The 27,274-nt window shown below is 40.0% G+C and overlaps 1 protein-coding gene across 21 annotated transcripts in view; it reads right to left on the reverse strand.

The window, feature by feature from the left end:
- Window positions 1-4,644: 4,644 nt before the first annotated feature.
- Window positions 4,645-27,274, reverse strand: part of znf618 (zinc finger protein 618) — a 36,144-nt gene continuing 13,514 nt past the window's right edge. For 3 of the 21 annotated variants that reach the window (XM_033646872.2, XM_033646874.2, XM_078162310.1), the window contains exons 3-17: window positions 26,922-27,261; window positions 22,582-22,659; window positions 22,212-22,256; window positions 21,905-21,955; window positions 16,091-16,180; window positions 15,504-15,584; window positions 14,293-14,382; window positions 13,824-13,913; window positions 12,008-12,097; window positions 10,447-10,524; window positions 9,549-9,593; window positions 8,748-8,825; window positions 7,005-7,163; window positions 5,424-6,523; window positions 4,645-5,204 (exon numbers count right to left, since the gene is read on the reverse strand). In XM_033646872.2, the coding sequence (XP_033502763.1) occupies window positions 4,656-5,204; window positions 5,424-6,523; window positions 7,005-7,163; window positions 8,748-8,825; window positions 9,549-9,593; window positions 10,447-10,524; window positions 12,008-12,097; window positions 13,824-13,913; window positions 14,293-14,382; window positions 15,504-15,584; window positions 16,091-16,180; window positions 21,905-21,955; window positions 22,212-22,256; window positions 22,582-22,659; window positions 26,922-27,234 (2,937 nt within the window). In that variant the 5' untranslated portion in view covers window positions 27,235-27,261 and the 3' untranslated portion in view covers window positions 4,645-4,655. The remainder of the gene's footprint in view (window positions 5,205-5,423; window positions 6,524-7,004; window positions 7,164-8,747; window positions 8,826-9,548; window positions 9,594-10,446; window positions 10,525-12,007; window positions 12,098-13,823; window positions 13,914-14,292; window positions 14,383-15,503; window positions 15,585-16,090; window positions 16,181-21,904; window positions 21,956-22,211; window positions 22,257-22,581; window positions 22,660-26,921; window positions 27,262-27,274) is intronic. The other 18 variants (XM_078162312.1, XM_078162313.1, XM_078162325.1 and 15 more) reach the window with 15 other exon arrangements.

Consider the following 27,274-nt stretch of genomic DNA (forward strand, 5'->3'; position numbering starts at 1 on the left):
TACTAAAGTTACTATGTGTGCACAGTTCAGCAGTGATCCTACTGAGTAACCGTGCACATTAGCGAGATCAAAGATAAACAAAGATGAACCATAACAGGAAACGTATGCTTGAATTCGTCCAAGTCAACTAAAATTAACAGCAGGCTGAGTGAACATTTGTTGGGCAGAGGAGTAATGTGACCGTATCCTGAAGGTCCAGCGTGTAGGATTTAGTGGCATCTAGCGGTGAGGTTGCAGAATTGAAACTTCTCCCATGTGCCAAGTGTGTAGGAGAAGTATGGTGGCCGACAAAAAAAATGAATGGCCCATTTTAAACCCAGTGTTTGGTTTGTCCGTTCTGGGCTACTGTAGAAACAATATGGTAAACTCCATGGAAGAGGACCCGTCTCACATGTAGATAAAAAACAGCTCATTCCAAGGTAACAAAAACACAATGATTCCTCTTTTTGAGTCATTATAAACTAATGAAAACATAGTTAGGAATATTACACACAATTTCTGCTATTAGATGCCCATGAATCCTACACAATGGACCATTACGTTGAACTGGGAAGCTGGGAAACAAAATAAATACAATGGGTTTTTTTTTTGTTCTTTTCTTAAAGTTGATTTTTTTCAGTTATGACTATTAGTGTTTAATATCTGAATATAATTCAAAGGGTAGATTATATAGCCTCTCATCCATGTGGAGCAGTGAAATTATCTAACTGTACTGAACCCTTTAGGATCAAATGATATTTAAGCTGCATTACAAATATTAAGATAAACAAATTCCAAATGAAACACTCATACTACAATATTTGTTTTGTTAAATCTCTCTGCTCTGGTATGACCCCAGAAAAGACCTGACCTACTGAGTATAGGTTTACGGTATAGAAATAAAATGACAGTTCATTTTATTTCCATGGTTCTGAGTATAGGTTTATACAGTGGATACTTGTGCTTGGGTGTGTTATTGTTATTGTGGAAATAATTCCTGACCTGTTATATAGAAATTAAATTAAGAGATGACCTGAACTTTGGAATAAAGCACTTGTCAAATACCACAGTTGTTAATGATTTTTTCCACATTTGACCACTGGAGGGCACTGTTTCAAACCATCAGCCAGAGGTTCTTTTGAATCTACAGAAGTGGGAAAAAAAACTACAAGCTTTAGAAAAGAAGGTGAAAAGAAGGCCATTTAACAGCAATAAAAAGGCATGATGTTGGCTCTGACTGTTAAAGGGAGAGCTCAGATTTTTTGAAGTGGGGTTTTATGAGGTACTTATCTACAGTCAGTGGATTACCTATAGTAGATGGCTGACGGCATGTCTTAAAATTTGGCGAAGCAGGCAGGAGTACTGTTATGGAAGGAAAGCAATATACTGCTGTGGACAGGGTGAGCAGCAAAACCTATTTTAGCCACCTAAAAAAATCAGTTTAAGCGTGTGCTATATGTGGAATATGCATGTCACTCAGGTGGCCCCGCCCTTAAATATGCATAACCTTAAGCCTTAATAAAATGTGAATAGAAGAGTATTAAAAAAAATTCAACCCCGTACAATTGTCATGAATGTTGAAATTAGCTATAGAGACCAAAACTGTTTTTTGTACCAGGGTGTAAGCTACTTATATCTGCTGAGAAGTTGGACATTTTAACATGGGGGACTAAAGGGATTTACGCTGTTTTGGAGCCAGGCTCAAGTGGCCATTCAAGGAACTGCAGTTTTGGCACTTGCACATTGGATTCATTTATCAGCCTGAGGTTGCCGCTTGTTTAACACTATGTTTTGCCAACTGTAGAACTTCTGTATTCCTACAAATAAGCGCAGCTGTGCCGCACACTGAATTATACCACAGATCAGCTGTTAGGTCAGATTTTCAGCTTTTTTTGGAAAAGACAACAAATTTGTGACAGCAACGACAAAATGACGTTCACTGTGGCGACAAGGGGAAACCTTTATGAACCACAGTATACAGAGGAACTTTTGTAGATGGAGACTTAATGGGCCGAGAGAGAAAAAGGGGAAATTTCTGTGGAAACTGGAGGCCAAGAAAGAGCACCAGCTAACTGGCTGTGCAGATGCGAAGCCCACCTGCTGCCTGGAGCCGGTTACAAAACAACTTCAGGATCTTTCTGAATCAGAGGATGCCAGTGCCTCACATGCAGTCTGAATCAACAATCATCCAGAGTCCCCCAAATGCCAATGTCTTGTGGACCGTCTTCAATTTGGCATAGTTAGGCCTATGCGTAGGAATACAGAAGTCCTGCAGTTGAGAAAATGTAGTGGGAAGGAACGGTCTAATAGCAAAGTAAAGCAGTAAAAATATTCTAAATATAGTGCACACTTTGAATGATGCAGATTGACGATAGAGATTTTTTCGGTGGGTCTTTTTTTATAGGTGGCTAAAATACATTTTGCTGCTGCCCCCATCCACAGCAGTACATTGCTTTGCTTCCTTGGCAGTACTCCTGTTTGTTTCTCCAAACTAGAAGGATGCTGACTGTCATCTCCTGTTGGTAATACACTGATTATATTTAAGTAACTCATACAGCCCATCCTTAAAAAGTCCGAACTATCCATTTAAGGTGGCGCATGAAAGAGACTTAAGGCCCAAAAACAGAGATGACAAACTAGTACTTGACTAATTAGTACCAAAGGCAACAAACAAATGTACAGTATAACTTCCATTCGCCCTAGTCATTTTAGGAGGTATTAGCTAGCATATATGTATACTAGAATCCATAAAAAAATAAATAAGTTGACTTCATTAGGATGCATGTGTTGATTTTAACGTACTGGCAGAAGTTGCTTCATCCTGTAAAAAAAATAAACCCTCGGAGACCCATTTTTCGTTTGTTGCAAATGGCACTAACTGTATTTGGGGTGGAACGTTTCACAAAAGTCACGGTTCAGTACATACCTCGGCATTGAGGTCACAGTTCGGTGTGTTTTCGGTACAGTGAGGAAAAAGTGGCGGTGCCTGCTTGGGTGCACTCATTCCTGAGAGTTGATTTCACAAAGAAAATAATTTACCATTAATAATTAACTGTAAGAACGTCATGAAAACAGTCATTTTGAGGAGACAGAGTTGGAAACTATGCCCTATGATAAAGCTTATTGCTTTAAAAATGGAAATGTGTAGCTCGCAAGGAAGACAATGTTTACATTAAAATGATAAATGAGGCAAAAAAGAATAAATAAAATAATAATGATAACTTTCCTATGGACAAGTCTTTTCTAATTAAGCTTTGAAAAAACAAAACAAACACACACACACACATACACACAGTGGGCAACCACACAAGGATTTATGCAATTATGAATTAAATCCTTGCCTACAAGCTTACCAAGCTGATGGCTAATAACATTACTGCTGTTTATCTGAGGGCAATGCACAGGCAGAATGTCTCCGGTAAGAAGAAGTGTACTGACGTCCCACAGAGCTGACTGATGTGACAGAGATTCCTGAAGTATCTGGAAACTATCATCTGGCCAGACAAAATGGCCTCTAGATGTCATTATTGTGTGTTTACTGACATACAAGCTGGGTTGTTCCATTAAGCATTAAAAGATAATATAACCAATATGCTATTTAATTCCCTGTTGGTGCAATCCAGCTGTGGTAAGGCTGAATGAAATCAGTGTAAGAGCTGACCACAAACAGATTCTAATATGATGCTATCCTCTTTGTGCATGTTAAGAAAAGTCAACCAAAAGCTTCATTTTATCCAAGAAAACTTCATGGTATAGGCCCATCTATGCAAATCTAGCAATTTGACTTGCAATTCTAGCAGCAAAAGACCTCTCGAGTTAATTTTAGTAAGAAAACAAACCATTGGATGACTTTTCTTTACAATTTGTAACATAAACAGAAATGGAAAGCATCATATTAATGTTTTATCAGCTGCTGTTTTACCCTTTGAATGAAAAATGCATGCAGTGCAGTGCATGCAAATGATCGACAGCTAAATTTTTAGGTCACCAGAAGCGACCATCAAATTAGCTGCAATGATTTAGCTGTGATACCTGACTGTTTCCCGTGGCTGAGTATGTTGAAAAATATAATCTTCAGTGATACACGGTAAATCATAAACCTGGTACACTTAAGTGTCAGAGGTGCAATGGCAGTGGAGATTCACCTCTTGAATTTTTATGTCATACACCAATGAAACTCATCCTTCTTATACTGTATATGCTACAGTACGTACTGCTGTGAGTTTTCAGAGGTCTATGACGGTAGTTTCAAGCAGTGAAAGCTGACTTTACCTGAAAATGTTGCCATCCAGTGAGAATAACAGCATTATAGCCTTGAGCAGTCATTAGGCTGGAGTAATTCAAATCACTGGCCATGATAAGACTGATCCTGCTTACATGTGCATCCCAAACCGAGGGTGGCGTACCAAACGGGACAATCTTTTGAGAGTTACCGTTCCACCCCTACATTTTGTCCACAGTACTTTACAACAGTCCTTTCTCCATATAAAATATGTAATAAGCCGTATTGTTTTATGGGTGTTTGCAACCTATACAATGTGAGTTTCCTGTAAATATCTGTCTGGAGAAGTATTTAACACATTTAAGTTGTCTAAACCTACAGTATATAAATAATAGTCTTCAGTCATTGGTTGGAGGTGAAGGTTTGGTTGATTAGGGTTGGCTGAGTTTCTCTCCTAGCCCATGTTGGAGCGAAGGAAAATGAGTTTGTTCATCTCCTCAGCGGTTACCTGCTGCCTCCTCTTCATAGCTAGGCTCTGCTCGCACACAGTCACACACTCATTGCGTATGCCCACAGCAGGCACAGCAAGGAGCCACATCGCCAGGCGAGCGAGCTTGGGGAACTTCTCGTTCACTGCTGTGCTCCAGTACTGGAAGAGGTCAGGTGTGCCTTGGAGGAGAGGCTCAGCCAGGTATTGAAAAATCTCTTGCCTAACTTGGCTCTGACTCTCATCATTACCAGACACAGAGCAAGATGAGGAGGTCCCCCGTGAGGTGCCGCCATTGTTTCCCGCACCCTCTACACGGCTTATTTTTGGAGTTGGTGGGCCGTCAGTGTCCCGCTCTTCACCACCTGAGCCTCCACCACCAGTCATACCTCCATCCCTGGTTTCAGCAGCCATTTCGCATGCACGGGAGATTATGTCTTCATGCTGGTAGGCTGGCACTGAACGCAGCTTGAGTTGTGGATCCAGGACCATGGCTACCTGGTGGGCTCGTTCAACCTAGAGACAAACGAACAGTTGTCAGTACTTCCTAAAACCAAATACTCCTGAGCATTCATGATATACCAAGGCTCAGGTCTGGGTTTGAGCCCTGATACTTTTTTTTTTGTAGCAATCATACCAACTGTCAAGTTGGCATCAAATGTCTGGTAAGATCTATCACTTTGACAGCAAAATGTTAGTTTGAGAAACTTACTATATGCAATGCCAGTTCATTACCTTGAAGTTCTCCTTCAGTGCTTCTAGGAAGTAGTGGCAGAGTTTGCTAGCCGTGCCAGTTCCAGCCTCTCCAGCTTTGGATGTGAAAAACTTCTCCAAGCGTAGGTAGACCGGCAGCACCTGCTGCAACGTTGGTCTCCTCTGACTGCTCAACTCCAGAGCTGCCAGACGCAGAGGTGCCAGCAGACAAGCCAGCGTGCCCAGCAGATGCTTGTTGAGACCTTGGAGGAGTGGAGCTGTGGCCTTGCTGCGTCCAAAAGCCTCACAAATTTGTTCAAAGTGTGCATGGACCTGCAGAAGAGCTTCAGCCGTACGATCCCAGCAAGGAGGGGTGGGGCACTGTGCGGGGCTGCTCTGTGAACCTTCCTCAGTTGTGCTTGTGGATGTGTTGGTGCACGGCTCCTCACGTAGGGACAGAGTGGTGGAGGAGGCGATATCTCGGCATGTTGAGAGAAGCTCAGCCAACTCGTGAAGACCTCGAGCCTGGAGGCTCCGCTTCCCGAGAACAGCCTGGACGACTGCACCGAGAGAACACCCCGCGCATCGCAAGCATATCCTGCTCCGGCCACCGCCGCCAAGTGGTGATCCTGCAAATCCTGCCGCCCACACTCTGGGCTCTGAGACATACACGGTGCGAATGTCTGACATCACAAACTCAGACAGCACATTCTGCACCCAGTGGTGAATCTGCTCAGGCCCCTCCCTCAGCTCAGCCTCCCTCACGCCGAGCACATAGCGCTTCAGTCTCGACCCCTCCACCTGGTAGGCTGTTAGAACATAGCAAGCATCTGGACCTGATGTCTGGGAGTGGCAGGTGACAGCGATGCCGAGTGAAGCATTGGAACCTAGAGCACACGTGACTTTGACTTTGACTTGGTTGTACATGCGGGGCAGCTGGCGCAGTGCCAAGGCACTCATGTTGCCAAAAGCATCACGGGTGGAGTAGGCACCATGACGAGCACCTGTATCCACTAGGGTCTGTGCCAACTTCAGGAAGTCCTTGCTGTTGAGCACGTTTAGCATGCTCAGATCTGAGCACATTACCCGTAAGAGGCGCTCAGCCACCTGCTGTCGTTCCTTCTCAGGTAGTCCATTATTCTCTGCCAGAACAGACAGCAGATGGATAAATAGGAAAGTAGAGTAAACATGAGAAAGATAATTAGTGTTTATTTGTTTTTCTTAGTTTATGTTTTTGCAGAAAACACAGTATCTTATAAGAAAAAAGGAAATACAGAATCACAGGGAATAATAAAGACATGGTAACAACACTGGAACAAACCTGGATTCATTTTACGGACCAGATTCACTTTAAACTTTAAACTGCATTTGGCATTATTTGAATCTTATTCACAAAAGGAAGATTTTCTTTTTGCTCTAGTGCAACAGAAAACACTCAGGGATGTTGTTAAATGGTGTGCTTCTTAACCTACAGGCCACCGCAGGCTCCATAATTATTCCATTTCAACAACTTTCTAACAACACAGTGTACAAAGAGTCAAAGAGGGTACAAACCTTTTCATAGACCCCTATGTATGGTGACTCTGACAGTGTGAAATGAATTAAGTTGATTGCAGTACTTACGGCTGAGTGTGTTGTTTCTCTGGGAGATACTTTGAGGCTGGATTTGTAGTTTAACTGAGGAATGGGCCTGAGCCTGAGAGCCTCTCCACAGCGGCTCTTGAGGACCGGAGGCTGAGGAGGTTTTGGGAGAGTCCCCTTTGGTGTGGTTCTCATTGTCCGCTGTGGAGATACGGACATGGAACATTAGGCAGAAGTGGCGATGATACTGTATGGTTTTAATGGTGAAAGTGTATGTAAAGAATAAAGAATAAAATGATGACACAAAATAAAACAAACAAAACAGCTGTCAGCAAAAGAAAAGACAAAAACACATTACTTGGCCTCCAATAAGCTTTCATTAACAGACTGTGCCTTCATAATCAGCTGACCAGTAGGGTTGGGCCGATGTAAAAATGTCAAAACCGGTTTGATTGTAAGCCAAACTTCAGACCGCAATAGTATACCAGATTTTACCACTAGGTGTTGCACATAACTGAGCAGCGGCTCCTAAATACACACAATGAGATTCGGCTGTCGGCTCAACAGCAAAACCACAATGCCCTCCCATTCCCCGTTTCTTATTTTTAAATATAACGGCTACATTTGCACCTTGAACAGGCTGTATTAAAGGAATTTGAGAGAGCAGTCTCGTCACCAAGTTTCTAGTAAATAAGCAAAATGTGCACCGTGTGCATCCTCCCCCCTCCCACCTCTACTGCAATTTGAACTCCTTCATGTTGTCGGCCTCAGTTCGGCAGTAAATTGCGCACAGCCTGTCAAACACTAGTGGCTCCACTAACAAAGAAACATGACATTATGTTGAGCATGTTGTCATATTCCTCATTACTGATGCAATATATGTGACGCCGTTGGCACAGGTTGCTGACGTAGGCTGCTTTTGTCATAATGACAAACGCCAGTTTGCGTAAAGTCTAATCGGTTTCAGCTCCTACAACCGGCTGGACAATCAAAACTGAAAATCGCCAACCCAACTCTAGTGACCAGGTTGATAAAAAGACCTTACACTAAATTGTTTCCTCAGTCAGTTGTCATATATGAATATCCACAAATGTTGCTGGGTGTGTCTTTAAATGAAGTCAGTCTCACAGCAGTAATTCAAAAGCAAGGCCAATGCCAAACAGCAAAAATTCATCATAAATTATCAACTAGTGTAAATATATTGGAGGACAAGCAACATGATTCATGCATAAGAGGGTAAACAAACTGCACATAAGGCATTTATCAAGTAAAAATACCAAACATTTGGTGGTTACAGCTTCTCAGATGTAGGGTTTTGCTTGCTATCCTAGTTTTCATACCATTGTAAAATTAATATTTTTTGTTGTTTTGACTGTGAGCAACACAAAGCAATTTTGTCATGTCTGTCGATTGTGCTTGCTTGAGATTAGAATTGATCTTTATCACTGACATTTTATGTACTGAATGATTAAATGAAAAAGAATGCACTACTGCATATATACATGGAAACATGTATGATGCACTAAAGCTTTTGCAACAAAACATGAAAACTGTATCCAGCAGCCTCAGAACCAGATCTGCAACAACCCTGATTACAACAATATGTTCCTTGGAACTTCATATGCAAATGTGTTCTCAGGAATTTAATGCCTATTCTTCAATAACAATTGAGGATTCTAGGTGATCATACAGACTTCCACATGCATTGCAGCCACTGAGGGTGTGTTCACATTCTGTTTTTGTTTCCCTGTCCAGCTTAACATGCATTTGTAGTCGTGAACTCACCAGCGTGGGACTGCATGTGCTCCAGCAGGTTGTTGTAGAACTGGAACTGGATGCCACAGGCACCACAAGTGTAGGGTTCTAAAAAATCACAAGGCCCAGAAGAGTGTTGACTCTTTGTCGGAGGAGAAAATGAATACACTGTGCATATGTCCATCGACTAGCCTCTAATAACCCCGATCTATACTCTGGAGGTCAGTTCCACCGAGACGTGGCTCGAATCGTGATGCAGTTTTTGTGTTGCTTTGCAAAGACCTGCAGCAATGTTTAAAATTTGTCTGCTGGTTCGTCCTAATGGCCGGTGGATTTAAGGCGCTGGCCATGTAATCAGAATGTCCCTGGTTTGAAAAGCATTTGTTGCGTGTCAGTCCCCCTCCCTATCTCTCCATCTCTACCTTCACTTTCTGTCTAATAAAGGCAACATTTACAAAAAAATATAATAAACAAATGTTTAAACATAAACATTTTAAAATCCTTTTCCAACAATCCTTGTCCACCAAAAGAAAACCTTATACAGGTATGAGTCTGACTGCTTAATTATCAGTCATTACAAGACACAGCGATATCTGTGCACAATGCAGATGCATATTATGGCTAGTGTTAACAATCCTGTTCAGACATTCCCTCGTGATAATGAAGCTAAATGCAGAAAATCTCTTTAATCAAAATGGATTAGAGAAACTACTAACACCAAACAACGACAGATTAAAAACAAAATTGAAGCATACCAGAAAAAAGGGTGAAATGAGAAGAAGGCAGCATGCATATTTGCTGTTCTGAGCAGGAAGGTGGGGTTGGACTTACTCTGGGTTGCAGAGAAGGTGCTGGCCACCAGAGGGCTCGGAGTTCCTGTGGACGGGAGGATAGGGAGGGAGTTAAAACTACAAACACAGTGGGCCATTCTCGACCACTCTTTTCTGTTGTTTATTCAGTCAGCCCCTTTGGTGTTTATTATTCTTTGAAATGGCAAGCATGATTTGCAAAAGCATTTACTTAACATTTCTATGCTCTGGTACCAAACACTATGAGACCTCACAGAAACTGTGATCAGTGACTGATAGTGATGTTAACTGTATACAGCCAATTTATTACAAGGACGTATTGATTGATTCCGGCACCAGGCAAAAACAAATACTTTTCTCTGAGCGAGAAAAGCACAACAAAACGGCACAGACAGGAAACTAATGGAAAACAAAGAAGACTTTTGTACTGTAGGACAACATTGCTCACAGTAAGAAGCTTTATAAAGAAAATATGTTTTCAAGGCCTTTAACTACAAGCTGCTTTTTGAATCAGTGCCATGATGTGTGGCAGTGCTATGTTATGTTAGTGCGTGTTATCAGAGCCAAAGGTGATCCAACATGGTATTCAACAAGGTCTCCATTTTCATGGTCTGAGTGTGGAGTAGAATAATAATAATAATAATCGAGCTCTTGGACTTGAGTTTTATATAGTAACAATTGATGCAAGGTAGGTCACACAAACCTCTTAACATCATCTACTCCCCCTCCATCTCAATTTTCAGCCCAGGCATCAGCGGCAAAACACTGTCTGCAGAAATACTGCTTCTATCTATACTGACACTCACATATACCTGCTTTGTAGCAGAACTGAAAATACCTTTTCACCGTTCGAGCAGAAATGACACATTTCCACACAAATACACACACATCCACATAAAATTAAGTGACTCAGTGCTCACCGCTCGAATTCTGCGAGCTGTTTGTGTCAACCAGACTAGACTGAATTGCACTTTCCAGTTTCCGCCTGAATGGACTGTCTGTAAGTGAAAACACAGGAGAAACACTGAGTGACATGTCCGTGGTAAGTAACGTGGATAATATTCTTAATTCGAGCTTTGAACCCACACAACACTTAAGTTGGAGCAAAGTCAATGGCGTGAAATTCATTAATCTGAGTTTTAGTTTGCAGCATGCAAATCAATCACGCTAACGGCCACGACAAAGGATCCAAATTTTCATATTATATTTAAATATGGTTTTAATTCCTCCTCTTCGTTCCATCTTTTTGACCCACTTCTAAGATGTGAGTGTGTGCCATGCTTTAAATAGTTCTTTATGGTGGAGTGCTTCTTAGCAGAAAGATGAAGGGGGGGGGGGTCATGAGCCACAAAATACAGTACCAGTGTGAAGAAAAATCATCGATTTATGACAGCTGGGAACAAGTTTTGGTGAAGAAATGGAGCCTGCAATGTTGACAAAGGACTATATGTAATGTGTTAAAATAACAATCTTAAACACTTTGTGATTAATTTTACTTTGTTAAAGCAAAAAAAAAAAAGTATTTTAATTAGTGTTTTTTTTTTTAGCTTGTGAATGTTTCTGGAAATAAATATGACAGCTTTTAAAAAAACTAACATTTGGTAAGAAATCGTGGAATCTGTGTGGGCTATATTAAATTTAATTTCAGTGTTTTTGAACATCATTTTAATCATTTTATGTGCTTGAGGCAATTAAAAAGAGTCATAACAAGAGAAGAAAAAAAAACGTTTAAGTATCATCACTTTAAGTGTGCAATTAACCATTCACTAGAGGTTAATAGTTTCCAGCAGGGTTGCCACAAATACAGTGGCAAGGTGACCCAGAACCTTACAGTACATTCAGTCTCTCAGGGTTCTCTTAAATTCTTTTTCCACTGGCTCAGCGAACATGCGTTAGCCACAGTGAGGCTCGCTTTTATGAATTCCTACCACACCCTCACAGCAGGACTGTGATATTATTGTGACGGTCCCTGCCATCAAACCCAGCTATGCCAATGTCATGGTAAACTGACTGGTTGCACGTCTGTGGTCGTGTGGGCGACCGGAGTCACACTGACATTTTAAAAAGACATTATTCAGCAGTGCATGCAATAGGTGTTTGGTTTCTGATCATGTTCACTAGGTTGTTCTCCCATTTTAACAACATCCATCTCTGCTCCATTTTGGCGTGACTCATTACCAACATTATCACAATTTGTCATGTTGACACCCTCGGCCAATCACAAAGCATTCAAGTTCTACAACACCAATGACAAATCTAATGTACAGTATATGATCTGTAAATATCATACTTGGCTCTAAATTAAAGGTAAAGGCAGGCACAACTTTGTGTGTGTGTGTGTGTGTGTGTGTGTGTATATATGTTGAGAGTACAAATATTCAGATTATGAGGTAACAAAGCATGAAAATTTGAAAATTTTGCTTAGCATTATAAAGTAAATCAACAACAACTGAAAAAATGTAGGATAAAAAAAATGCTTACTTTTTATCTTACCAGCTTGGCTGTGGCCAAATTTACTCATATCCATGCTACCACATTCCTGTACCCGTGATGTCTTCAAATCAAAGGAGCCTACATCAAGACAGATTCTCAGAGTCAGTTGCAGTCCAGTGGTCCAACTTACACCGGTGACACCCATTATGACAATACTGATTGGTTTTTCTTACCAAAGATGCAAAATTAGCATTGTACACATTAAAAAACAAACTTTGAAATGTTAAAACTTCTGCGGCTGCTCCTTGAAATTTGGAGATTCGAATCGTCAGTCGGAGACCCCTCAGTCGACTTGGGGTTGTTTTGGTCCCCAGATTTTGCTGAAGAGTAAGCGCTCTAGACTTTAACACTTCTCACTGGTACAGAGACCTCTGGTCGAAATGCAGCGGCACAGGCAAGGAGAAACTTTCCACCGTAAGGCTCCAAGATAACTTTATCTTCTCTCTTCTGCTTGGAAGTGGTGAATTTACAGCTCACAGATACTTAGTACAACACAGTCTTGTTACCACTTTGTTGTAGAACATAGCACACTAATCCAATACTAAAAGGTGGAGCTACAAACACTACAAACACGACAATTTCGCATGACAAGGACTCAATCACTCAACGAACAAACCATTTTTAAATATCCCACCAATTGCGGTAGAGCAGTAACGACCCCGTAACATCAGCAGTAACAACATTTAAGAGTACTGTCTGCTGTGGAAACATAAAACAGATGTATACCCCTTTTCTATAAGCTCTTTTGGCTGCGCCGAGTCAAACCAAGCCAAATCCATTTGCGTTTCCTTTGTCAGTTTAAACATGCTGAGCCGCACCTGAGAGGTACAATCTCTGGAGGAGGGCCAAAAGCACGCCTGACCACCTCCAAGCAGGTAGCGGTGACTTCTTGCCTACCACAGCCAACCCCTGACAGCCCCCATTCTCCCCCTGAAACAAGTGTGTGTTGCAAGACTCAACTCACATCTGTCTGCAGGAGACCAGAGACAAAAGCCTTTCTTAAAGTCTCTGAAGCTCTCATTACTTTTGTAAACTCTAACTAAAACTCTGTGGTTTGGAGTTTAGTTTCTCTCCTGTTTCCTGTTTTTTTGTCTTTAGATATCTGCCTTATTTTACTGTTTCATGTTCACTTTCAGCTGTATAGGAGTCTCGTTAAGTTACTGCTGATGAATTCCTGACATTTCCTTATTTTGCTGTTCCACAATAAAAGGTTATGAATGACAAATAACAGGGGGCTTTTAGTGTGAAGAATCTAAAGGGAATGAAATGTGTTTAACACTGAATTAGCCGACTTTTGTTAGCGGCTAACCTTCAATCAAAATAAGTCTACTAGTACCACAGGGAGGAAGTGCAAAAGCAGAAACAGCCACAATGAGATGTTAGATAACGAACTGCAGACAAAAGACTCTTACTGCATCCCTACAAACAGCTCACCTCTAAAAGGTAAACTTCTTTTACCTGCTGTGCTGCATGATGGAAAAACACTTGCAGCAAAATAACAGGGGACCTTTAGCCATGAACCAGCCCACTGTTTTTAAACGTCATTACAAATGACAGGCCATAATCAGTTTAAGACACAGTGCTGGGCTGACGTGCAGAGTCAAACCTAACCCAGCCAAGTCAGCACGAGTGTGGGAATAGGGTTCTAGGGTTTCGGTATATGTACAGGTTACATAGGGGTTCAAAAGGTACTACACCATGTTATTATAAATGTTTGGTGGTTATATTTGTAAAAACAAACACAGTAACTAAAATAGGGGAATCCTGCACATCCTGACTTTGAGCAGTAACTAAACAAGCTTACCCATTGGTGTGTGAAGAGCAACATGCTCCTGATAGGGGTTGAAATACTTGTACTGCTTCCCACAGAACTCACAAACATAGCTCCCAGTTTCTGCGGACAAGAAAACAAACAATCAAACCTTTGTTTTCTTAAAAATCCATGTTAGTGGTAAAACTGCATTATATCAATTAAGGTCCAGTTTGTTGGATTAATTGTGTTCAATAAAAAAAAGGCGACAGAATGGATTTGTTAATCAGGTCTCATTTCACAAGGGAGAAGCAGAAAACAAGAGGTCTAATAGAGTGGAAAAGACGAAGGAGCTGGTGATTCTGATGTATCTTTTCTCATCTGAAAATTTACATTTAGCAATACCTCAATATTAGAGAACATTAAAACACACAGGGGTCTCCCTGCATAGTGCCTGGAGGTTCACGCTATTCCCCCCAATCAGTAGGAGTCATTAGTGCAGTGACAAGAGCAGGCTTCCCACCTGCGAACACTGCCAATTGTGTTTGAAGGGACACCCGCTGCCGTCGGTTGAACCCGCGGTCTCTGCGGAGGTGGGCGAGTGCTTTTTCCCCTGCGAAGGAGGACTTTTGGACTCATGTTCTGAAACCTTTCCAGTGTGGAGTTAGCTCATATGCTTTGTGATATTGTTCTAACATGGATCATCACCATGACTTAAGGTTGTGCATTACAAACTGTGTCTAATACGCTGAGCTGGACACAGGTGGACTTCAAGCTGTCAAATGTTTGTTATGTTAAGAAAAATCAAACAAATGATGGATGCACCTAAAATCAACCTTAAAGGTTAAGTTCAGTATTTTTCAACCTGAGTCCTAATTCCTTCTTGTGTCTAAGAGACTGATGGGAACAGCGATTTTTAAAGTGGGCAAGACCACGAAACAGGCTGCAATGTTACCCTTTGGGGCATGTTCGCACCGTCAATTAACGTCTACTAAAGTGCTCGTTTTTGCCACCAATAGGTTCAGGATATTAATAGTGTCTGAAAACTTGTGGAAAGTATCCGTACAGAGAGAGACATTTTTGTTAAAGAGATCCTTTTTATTTAACCAGAAACAGCCCCAACTTTTTTAATCGCCAAACCAACCAGAAACAACAGTAATTTTATCATCATGAAACACACTGCATCTAAAGTCGACAGAAAAAAGAAAACTCACAAAAAAATGTCTGAGTTCGTCAACAATCAGCAACTCTGGTTTGGTTGGAATAAACCCCTAATTCACCCAGTTACATGTGAAAGTATGCTGGCTTTATATATCCTATAATTACTGTTTATTTGAATGGAGACTGGTGGAATTGGTGATGGCTATCCTCGCTCAACACTGGACCAATTTCGAAAGCGGTTGTTCCCATTACTCATTTAGACACAAAAATCTGGGAAAATAGGGTCCAGGTTGGAAAGTACCAAACTTACCCTTCAATCCCATCTATGAAGATATGTCAGATGTATGATTTCCCACTCTAAAATAATCACTAAAATATATCTTAAAAGCAATTAGATCTAATCATTCTGAAACAATGGGTTACAATGACAAATGATCCCAATCTAATCTATTTCTTCTTGCAGCAGCTGCAATTTGCTGCCTATGCTACTGTATGTATGATACATTTTGTCATCTTTTCCTGCTGTATATCTGTAGAACTTGCAAAAACAAAAAGTGCATCAAACAGTCTTACTTGGTCCGATTTTCTGGTAGGGTTCAACTGGCTCCTCCTCTTTAAGGCCATCCACAGGTAACACTACCTGTTCATATGGATCTGAGAGAGATGGAGGAGGCAGATGAGGAAGAAATGGAGAATGGCAAAGACATCCCACAGTTTACTTACATATTCATACCTTCTTTACATTTTTACATATGACTTTACATGAAGTGATACTCTGTAGTTAAGTGCTAGTATAAATAAACAATGTCAAATTAAAGTAAATTCTAAAATAGTGGGATTTATTTGCGTCCACAAACGTGAGAACTATCCTGTCTGAAATACACTTTACCTGAGAAAGACTAACATTAGAGTCAGGCAAGTGCTCATTTGATAGTGTATTTTTTTTTTTTTCTTAGCAAAAAGGCCTGAAGTTTTCTGATCAACTCCTCTTTACTATGCTACTCAGCTTTTGTTGCTGCTGCAGGAAGCAGAGATTCTGCTGCGAGGGGACAGTGTGAAATGGGAAGTTCACTTATAAATGGCTTTCCAGAGCAAGACTTGGGAGTTTCAAAGAAAAAAATAAATTGTCATGCAAATTGTCCAAAAAAACTCCTGGTTACCATCAACTGCATGCAGGTCACGGTGCTCCTGGAAGCAGCTGTAGTATTTATACTTCTTGCCACAGATGTCACAGGAGTAACGGAAGCTATCTGCGGATGAACAGATAGAGAGAGCGGCATTGTTGATAAAGACAATGAATATTGCTGGGACTGACAAGCAGTATTTTGTGGATGACTAAATCAAAAACTGTAAACTGGGTCATTTCATACCAACTCACCTAGGAGGTCTTGTCAACGATTTTTTAATTAATTCATGTGCAAACTTCTATTAGGTTCACAGGACACTTCAAAATCCTATAGCTCGATTCCAAGCACTTCTCTAGTTTTGATTCTTCTTTTTAAGTTTGGCCGTTCGCAGCAAAATTTTGTAATTTTGCCATTCTTTGTATGTGTATTCTAAGCCTCACCAATTGCTTAGTTTTCACTGGATTGGGTTTAAATTTGTACTGAACGTCCAAGAACCCTAAAGGGCTCATTTATGCTCAACCTGAGATATGGAGACGGAGACAGACAGAGCTTTGTGTCTGTACCCCGTGCTCATTTTGTCTGTGCACATTTTCTGTAAGCTTACAGATACGGAAGAAATGATGCAGTACCACCAGCGATCATGGAGGCAGTGTAGCTTTGTTTAGGCGAGCTATGACCACAGGAGACAACTTAGAAGTTTAAAAAATGGTGGAACGGATCGATAATACAGCGCAAAGACTTCTCCATCTAAATGTCAAGATGTTTTTAATGGCCACATAGACCACTTCCATTTACAACACTGCTTCTGTTTGTTGTTGTATGAAACTTTTACTCTGCCCTCTAGCTCCATTTATTGGCAGTGTCTATGCCAATATAAAGGACGCCTGAAAGTATGACAGCAGTGATGTTTACCAGGTTCAAACGGACAGATTCATTTTTGTGCGTAAAGGAAGTATAAATGAGCCTTAAGAATAGTACACAACATGTATTCATGTAAATAGCTGTCGCTGATTTTTTTTTTTTTACAGTAATCAAATTAATAGAAATGTTTTAAAAAATTCCCAGAACAAAGAATCTTTGATTTTCAACAATTATTATCTTCACTAGGTTTCACTTTACTGCAGCCAAATTTTTGTTCTGTTTAGTATTAATATAGTTCTATCACATCTAGAAGTTATTTGGTCCTGTATAAAAAAACGAGTGCTTCGAAGCTGAAAAACCCATTCAGTCAGATATTTTGACTGTATATTTTTCCGAAGAAGGATTATTTCAATTTCCCTATTTTTATCTATTTTATGGTTAAGTTATGACATTAATTGCAGATTTACAGAAAAATTTAAAGAAGCAAAAAAAAAAAAAAAAAAAAAAAAAAAAAAAAGATGAAATGTAATTCTAAGGGTTTCGCAGGGTACTGTGAAGTTCACAGGAGTTTTTACATAATTTTTTTCCCCAACTCATGACTTGAACGGTGAAATGTTCTGAATTCTGGGTGAGATGGCATAGAATGACCCAACTGTGAAAATAATAACCCTATAATAACATGACAACAGCAAACTTTGGTTTGGTGCACAGTACAGAGAGCAGGAGAAATGGTAGAAGGTAATGTGACATGGCTTAAGGAGCCACTGCAGGTACAGTGCGTACAATTTCACCAACTAAGCCCCAAAACACAGCAGTTTAATACGTTCAGAGAAGCAGTCAAACACCCTGTACCCCAAGGTGGTGCAGTTGCTTTTCACACTTAATTTGCAGAAAAAGTATTTCATTGTGCCAGAGAAAAAAGGGGCAGAGAGGGCAGAGTTCTGCTTTTAGTCATTCTGCATTAGAAACATTGATAAATGAACAAATAAGATTAAAGTACATAGGAAAAGATATGATTGCATTGGGACAGACAGACAGACAGACAGACAGACAGAGAGAGGCTAAATGAGATTAGATAAACAAGACAAATAGGCAGATGAATCCCTGCGGGGAAACTGATAGAAAAGGTAATAATGATCTGATTAGTTTTATGACTGACATCTCCATATAAACAGAGTTAAAAATATACTAATGCAAAACACGTTTCAGTGTAAATAAGTTAAATGCTGCATTATAAATTTGAATTAAACTCAAATAGTGTTATAAGTAAAATATAAAAGAATTAAATGAGAATTTGCCTTTGCATTTTTATTTGGGATTTGTCAGATCGACATACTGTTAGCATATGAATTAAACTATTTTTTTTTTTAAACCTGCACACTGAATTAACTATACGTTAAGACCCAAATCATGAAACATATATTTTTGACTGTGCATTAATATCACTTCTTCATGTTTACATGTGTTTTAACTTTTGCAGCCAAGTCTGTAGAGGGCTGAGACAGTGAGAGGACATAAGGGCTGAAGATTACTTGTTCTGCTCTTCCTAATTTTGTTGCAGTGGGATCTTTGTGCAGCCAGGTGGCTGCTGACAATTAAGAACACCTGAAGTGCGCCTTGGCACACCACAGTGAAACCCTGTCTGAAGCCAATCTGTTGCATAAACAGCATGGCGTAAGGCAACAAAATCTATTTCTAACCTTCTTTCTCCAGTTGGTTCAGGTTTAGTCTTCTCTTCATAGTATTATGCCTGACTGATGTTGCCCCAGCAGAGGGCCCCTAAACCACCTTACACACCCATGTGACAAATGTTTTATCATTTAGCAGCAGAGCGACAACTTCTGAACTTTCTGCAGTCCGTCCTGACTCTGCTAATTCAATCAGCTGCTTTCTGAATTCCTGAGGTATTCCAAAGATGTATTTAAATACCGTGAAAGATATGTTTATTCTGCTCTGGACTGATCGTTTTTAAGTCTGAATGCATATCTTCATGATCTCTATCGGTGATTTAAAAAGTAAGATGTTAGAAAAACTGTATTTTAGATATTTTGGGAAGACAGTAAATGGCTGTACTAGAAGTATGATAGACGGGGGCACAGAAAAGCCAAAACATTTGATTTAAAAACTAGTTCCTTCTGTACACAGCGAAAGGGTTCATGCAATTTATGCTTAATTGGCAACAAGGAAATACAGCGACAAAAGCGATTATTAGGGTGCCTAACTGTAATTGCATTTACAACACCTCAAGGCTCTAATACCATGCATATTCTATAATTTCCCCACCAATTGACGTGATTAAAACTATTTTCCACAAATTAGTGGGTTCCTGGCATTTGTCAGTGTAATTAAAGCTCACATAACATCATTGCTCCAAGCACAGGTGAGGACACATCCTGAGTAAATCGATAACACAGTAACAACATAGATAAGTTGTTACGGATGCATGATCCTTGCAGGTTAGACTCGTCTCTCTACTGGGATGTATCTGTGCACTGGCTGTTACATAGCTATGGAGGCGAAATGCACTCACCAAGAGAAAAAAAATCTGCTCTATTTTACTGAATTAACACAATTATTACCTCATTAATTCTAAAACAGGGCAATTTTTTTCTTAAGTGAATGCATTACACTTTCAGACATAGCCACACACAACACTCCCAAAGAAAGCAAGGACAGTTAAGGGTATACTATGGAGAATTTTTCCTAAAAAGCAATGTTTAAAACAAAAGCAATCTCGCTCAATCATCACTCATAAACCACTAGAACTGAGTGGTGGTGTATTTATCTGCAGAGGCTCTGCCCTCTGCTTGTGTTTTCTTCTCTCCTTATTTTGCTATGTTCAGAACATTGTGGGCACAGCGCGCAGCTATAAGCGCGGGTATTATAAAAAGGTACAACCAGATGATAAACTGTAAGCAGCACGCATCTAAGAGAAATTGACAAAAATCAAAGACACAGCACAGAAAGAAAAGCAAATATAGCAAATGACAATGAGGGCTAGAGCTAGCTTTCACTTTTGTTGGCAATACTGTTTACAAAGGGTAACTGACTATCTGTAATCCTGCATAGTATACCTTTAAGAGTCAAGCACAATCTCATCCAACCTGATTACTTCCCCCTCTGTTTTCAAATGGCTTGTAAAAAATAAACACAAGCTCAGAGCTCAAGATATGACACCCTACAACGTCCTCTGATTTGGGTGTTTCAATAAAAATGTAAGCAACTGGATGTTACATCCTGCCCGCTGCTTTTGGAGAATTACTATGAAATATTTTAAAAAACAAGCCTGGGAAAATCCTGCCACTCAAATGAAAATATGAAAATTCAAACTGGCATTTCAATTTCATTTCCATTTGCTAAGCACTACAATTCTGACATATTTCACATTCAAATGCCAAAGTACAGTTTGCATTTTCATTTTGGTTGCACGCCGTCTGCCAATTTAACAAAACTGAGAAATGCAAAATCTATTTTACATTTGATTTCACAATCAATAGGACAGGGTTATAGTATGGAATACACAATGCAATGACATCTGGCACAGCGCTGCGTATAAGAATGTGATTATATTCATGCTAGAATTGTTAAGGCCTGTCTCACAGTCCAACTATTATAATGCTCTGTTCTGTGTTTTGGTGTCTGACGATTTAAATAGATCCATTAATCACACTAGACGTCCTGGATCATGTTTTATTGTCTCACTGGTACCTTAAGCAACACACCCCCGCCAACCCCTGTATGATTTAAACACAGTGCTGTTTTTGGTCTTAACGCCCACTTAATCAGTACAGAAAGTTTGTTCGAGCCGTGCTTAAAAATACTCTTCAACTCCAGGAACTCCTCCACAACACTAAAGCCTGTGTTGTTTTCTGCTTTTCAAAAATCCTCCTATGCCCACACTCCTTCAACAGAGGGATATTTTACAAACCATACTGACTGGAAAATCCAGGTTTTTATCAGTTGGCCCAGCTTAATTTTCCTCTGTTGGTTTTAAAACACAGGCTTGCAATGATCCAGAGTAAGTTGCTTTAGTACCCAATCATTAGGAACAAGTCTGGTGTTAAGCAGGCTTAAAGTCAAGGTTATGACAATGCCATATCTTAACTGTGCAACCTTAAACCAGGGCTTTAAACTTATCATAATCACTGACATGTAGAAGTGATTTTATTCTTCCTGCAGAAATCACTCTATTTATCTTTCTGTATTAAATTAATTTCCACTAAAACAAGTTATAATGTGCCTGAGCTTGTTTGATCTTTACTTGCTGCCACATTCTTTTGGGGCCACTTGGAGTGATCTTAGAAGCAAGTTATATTTAAAAATGCTCTCATAAATTGGCATGCCAGTCATTATCAAGTATAAAGTCTAAAGTGGCATCAACCAAAAATGCTTTACAGCATGTTCCATCCTCTTAAGAATTTAATCTATCAGGATTTTTTTTTTTTTTTTTTTCACCTAGCAGCCTTTCTGGCCTACTTATTAACACTGTCACAGACCTTTTGGTTACACAGTGTTTATATTTCTCATGCAACAACAAAAAAATAGTGTTCTGTCTGCATCAAAATGATTGCTCTTTCTTTTCTCCCTGCCATGTTGATAGTGCTGCCTTTAAGCGATGTGCACATTCATGTAATGATTGCTGAGAGTGCGTGTAGGAAGCTTTATAAATAACTCTCAAGTACTACTCTGAGGTAGGAGTATTTTTAGTCCTAATCAAACTTTCACCGTGATTCCTGGGAGTGATTTTAAGATGCCTGATAAATACAGGTCCTGGCAGCTGATATACAATGCAATTATAAAAGAGCAACATCCCCAAACCTGCAGGCCGGCATTTATTTTTATATATACTTTCAGGTTCACCTCACTTAAACCAGAGGAAATGATGTTCTCAGACAAAAATATTGTGATAATCAGAACATTGTGTCCACCCATGACATGACTGTGCCAGAAATGTTGAGGTAAAATTGGATGTTGCCTTATATGTACCTGGTATTAGGATGTCACCTATGGGAAGGCGCCTACAGTGAGGAGACAAGACTGATGGGAGAGAGGGAGGGGGACAATGAGGGTAAATAATATGGCTTATAGCCTGCTTAGTCACATAGAAACAAAGGCATCTTCAGTTATAAGTTGCGGTGGATTGTTTTTCAGTCAGCTTTATGAAAATCTAAAAAGATATCTAGTAAAACAACATAATGTCTGCAATACGAGCCAGGTATGAAATAAACAGCTTGTGCTGACATGCTAATAAATTTCATTGTGTACACTGGATGATGGGCAAAATTGTACTCACTGTTGGCTGTCTGGGGGAGACCATCCGCAACCATGCTATCTGATTCTGTGGTGGAAAAATGGGGGGGGGGGGACAGTAACAGTCAGCCTCAGAGAAATCTGTGAATAGATGACTGTGTGCTCACATCTGCTCACTGCTTCCAACGCGTGCTTTCTCGCATTAAAACAATTCAGAGGCCAAAAAAATAATTAAATATATCAAATAAAATTCCTAGCCAGAACTAGACATGCGTGACTCATTTAGAGGAAGTGAATAATTTTAGGACCGTACTGTCAAGAGAGGGAAAAACACAGCGAGCAGTCGGCTATTATTTGACTTTTCATAAAGACAATGCATATGTTAAAAAGACCAAAAAAAAGAAATGACTTACCTCTGTGTGCCCTGACGTGTGTCTGAAAGCAGTTATAATACTTGTACTTCTTCCCACACACCCCACATACATAGGAACCTGCACGAGAATTAAAAACAGCCTTGTAAAAACAAAGTAACAGTATCATCAGGAGTACACACATGTAGGATATTTGATTGTCACAATTAAGATCCTATTAATCACCATCATAACCACTGTGAAAATCTATCTCCTGATTGCATCTGAGTATGACCAAAATGTTACTAATAATAAGTTCATGTTCTTAACTCTAAATAAAAGTCAATTTCCACACAATGTTTACACTACATTAAGTGTTTACGGCATCTTAAAATTCTGAGACATTCTCTGAGCTTTTGTTGGCTGACAGAGAAGACTACCACAAATCTGATTAACTTATTGAAACAGTATAAATGTCAAGAGCCAAAATAATAATCAAGGCAATCAAGGTATTTTTATCTGGTCAGTATCAGCTCTATGAAGCCTACTACCATGTCAAGGCCTTTGTTTATTTTGTTACGAGTTATGTGAGCTGTTAGTATGAGGTCAGATCAGTCTCATAATGAATGAACTCACGCAGGGTTTTTCATGAATGCACATGCTCTGGTTCACAGTTGCATATCGGACTCACTAATGCACACGATCTGTTTCGCAAATGCACACGCTCTGGTTCACAAATATAATTTTTATGCAAACTTGTAATATAAATTCGGAAATGCACACGCTCTGCTTCACAAATATTATTTTGAGGCACACTTGTAATATAAATTCACAGATCATGCGAATCGCTGAATGTGCGTTTACAAACTGCTTCTCATTTGTGAACCTCTCCACATTTGTGAGAGAAATCTGTGTGGGGAATAGTGGGGGCTATAGAAAAAATGGGAAACTCTGCCATTAAGAAGAATGGAGGTCAATTTTCGGGAAGGCTGTATTCATAAGCTATGTTTCCATCCAAAAGTGATTCGAATCATTGGGAAATGCACATTAAAAGAAATACGAATCCTGTGTGTTTCCATTAAATGTACGGACTTTGGTGAAAACTACATACTTGTGCGAGTTTTCCGCAGAACCGGAAACAAAACAAGTCTCGCGTTCTTCTTCTTCTACGTTTTCTGGCAGTTGGCAACCAGCTTGTAAATGCATTACCGCCTTCCTGACCCGGAGTGTGGATATCACCATGGAGAGAGGTGTGCTACATCTAGGGTTGGGTACCGTTCATAATTGAACCGATATGGTACCGGTACCGGTATCTGGAATTTGGTACCGGTACCAAACGGTACCTTATTTCGGTACTTTTTAACCCTATGGGCCCTAGGCCTTTTTGGGGTATTTTTACTGCCTTTACTTTTAAGCTCATATCACAGTCATTATAAAGGCTACATACACATGCTATATCTTGTTTTTTTCAGGACAATCTGGGCTATCCAGATTTGCCATCATTTCATGTTCTTCTATGTGCCTGTATTTTATATTAATTTTTATATCAATGAAAAAAACAAATCTGTGTGCCTAAATTCTTACATTTTTACATGTATCTCAGCATAGCAAGTTGGAAAATGACATATTCTACCATATATGAAGAGGGGAGACTCTCTGGAATCTGGCAATATAAGAACCATGATGGTGGGACATTCTGTCACTTCACAGTTGTCCAAAACATGTGGTTTGTGCCAGACGGACATGTTTGCCAGTATTTTTTCATTATTGCAAGAAATTCCATTGACTCATTCACAAGTCAAAAATGTGTTTTATCTGAAAGAAACATGCAATATTTACATCTAAGATCATAGAAAAATAGTCAACCAAGTGCAGTGATGTCCTCCAAGATAATATTTGTTTTTCAGTTTCAGTTATATATTGGGGAGACATTTTGGGCATTGGTGGGGGGGCACGTGTCCCCCTCAATGTATATGGTGACTACGGCCCTGTCAGCATGCATTAGGCTGCAGTTGTCTGGGTGCGCAAAGGTGAAGTGGCTGGTCTTGTCATACAAAGTTTGATGGAAAGTTTGAAAGTCAACTGGACAATACGGAGATATCTGCATCTTGAAAGCCGGACTACAAATGTGGATAGACAGGGAGAAACACACGCAAGCCTAAGACGTGGTAAGATACGATATTCCTCACTATATGAAGTGACTGATAACAAGATCTGTATAATGGATTGTAAAGAAATTCGTCAAGTTTTTATTTTGTAGACAACTGATCTGTATTTAGAGCGTGATGGGATGACAGCACAATGATGTGTGTGGTCCTGCGCTTTCATGTGATATGCGTGGCATTTCTGTGCGAGCCTGTGTTCGCAAGTAATCCATCCAACAGTAATGTGTGTACAAAGCTGTATGAAAGCTCTGTTATACATCATTTTATTGTAATTTTTTGCTGTGAAAACATTGGATTACCGACAAGTGCTTGGCCTTGTCGGAAAGCTACAATTCTGCTGTTTCCGCTGATATGCGTGGCTTCTCGCTATGACGCACAGTCACGGAGAAAATCCACAGAGAACAACGGGTGTGAATTTGGACGCACTATGCGTCGTTCAGGCCCATAGTCTAAACTTCTCAGTTTCAACATTTTATTGAGAACATTTAGGAACAGTGCTGCATGTTAACTTTTGTCTGCACACTGTTTTTGTCGCCATTGTTGTTGAGTCTGAGGTGCGAGTTATGCGCTCTCGCTCCGCCTCCACCTCAGGTACCGAAATTTGACACCGTTTCATTTTAAGTGAATTGGTACTCGGTAGTACCGACGTGACGACGTTTCGGTACCCAGCCCTAGCTACGTCAGACTTAATTTCAACATAACTGTTTCCATCCCTTGTTTTGCGATTCAACATTTTTTCGAGTCAACCAAAACCCGGCTAAAGCGAGCATATTTTATATTTTTGTGCGAATCAGGGGATTTTAATTCGAATTTTGGCGTTTCCATCATAATTTTCCGATGCGATACTTCTAGATGCGCATCTAAACAGGCTGATAGAAACATGGCTATAGTTTATGTTCATTCAAACATGTTACTTGGCTAAGCAGAACGCTTCAACTCATTATAATTCAATAACATTGCATGATTTACAACGAGGGGATAATAAGATAAATATGTTACTTACAGGTTGAGATTGATCCATATCTCTTCAACCGTTTAAGTCTAGCACTTCTTGTTTGAACACTGCCAACAGTAGCTCTGCGATTGGTTTAAAAGTGTGGAGAAAATGTAAGGAGCCATACGATTGGCTGAAAGTGAACACACCTGATTAACTGATGAATCTGTCAATCAGAATCATAAATTTGATTGACAGATTTATCAGCCAATGGTGACGTTCGTTGACCTGCAACGTCAGGGGAGTCTCAAAATTCACCACACAGATTTCTCTCACAAATGTGGAGTGGTTCACAAATGAGAAGCAGTTTGTAAATGTACATTCAGCAATTCGCATGATCTGTTAATTTATATAACAAGTGTGCCTGAAAATAATATTTGTGAAGCAGAGCGTGTGCATTTCCGAATTTATATTACAAGTTTGTATAAAAATTATATTTGTGAACCAGAGCGTGTGCATTCGTGAAAAACCTTGCGTGAGTTCATTCATTATGAGACTGACCTGACCCCATATGTCAGAAATGCTAAATTGTGCTCCATTATTAAAATTGCAAAACTGAGAATAGAAAAAACGTGTTCAGTGGATGCACCTAGCTAAAACTAATGCAGTCTAAGGTGGTCATTTGTGGTGCTATGGAATTATATTGTGTAACACTGGGAGGTTTTTCTAATATTTTGTCCTCATTTATATAAATGAGGAAACAATAAATATTAGAAACATCATAACCTTCATGAAAGTGGGATTATCGCTGGCCTGTTGTAATAGATTAGTTTGGGCAAGGTGTACCTGGTAAATTGGCAACTAAAAATGTACACAGTACATCTGTTTATCTGTGCAAGTGATTTCAACAAGGAATCCGCCAAGTGGGTTGTCTAATACTATAAATAATAATCACCACCAGCATCACATGAGAGCTTCGAGTTTGTAAATAACTAGATAGCAGACTCAGATAGGAACAAAGCTCATACTACCTTACCCTAAATGGTTCAATCTCTAGGCAAGCAGATGGTCTTGGTTTTATTCACTCAAGTTCTGAGGTATCTCTCTTTAAGATTTCAGACGTTAATCCAAAAATAAATACATAAAATTGAGGTGATTTCAATTTTTGAATGTTTAAAAATGTAATTTTTAAATACTGTTGTGTTGTTTTGTCAGACAGAGAGCAAGGTCACGGTGGTCAAGAGACACCAGACAACACTGCAGTCAGGAAATGCACGAGTACATCCATATGTATATTCACACACCTATGCATGAGTCTGTGCTCTTCGTTGGAGGAGGAGTACCAAGGGCAAACATACCCTCGGTCTGAGCTCTACGGGATCCACCTCCGCTTGCTCCGCCGTCAGCTCCTCCAATGACAACACAGATCTCAGCGGGGTTGGCATCACCCACTTTCCCGTTACTCGTCTCTGAGGTCCCGGGCTCCTTCTTCACTGTAACAGGTGGTGGAGATGTGCTCTTGGTCTTTGGGGCTAAGGTTGGTGAGGGGCCATCTGTGGCCGCACTCCCGCCGTCTGCCTGCTCCTTCCCAGGATTGGGTGCCTCTTGTGCGCTCATGACTCCACCTCCTCTGAGCCCGTGCTTCTGTACCAGGGGA

Source organism: Epinephelus lanceolatus, chromosome 19 (genome assembly GCF_041903045.1).
Source record: "Epinephelus lanceolatus isolate andai-2023 chromosome 19, ASM4190304v1, whole genome shotgun sequence".
NCBI lineage: Eukaryota > Metazoa > Chordata > Actinopteri > Perciformes > Serranidae > Epinephelus > Epinephelus lanceolatus.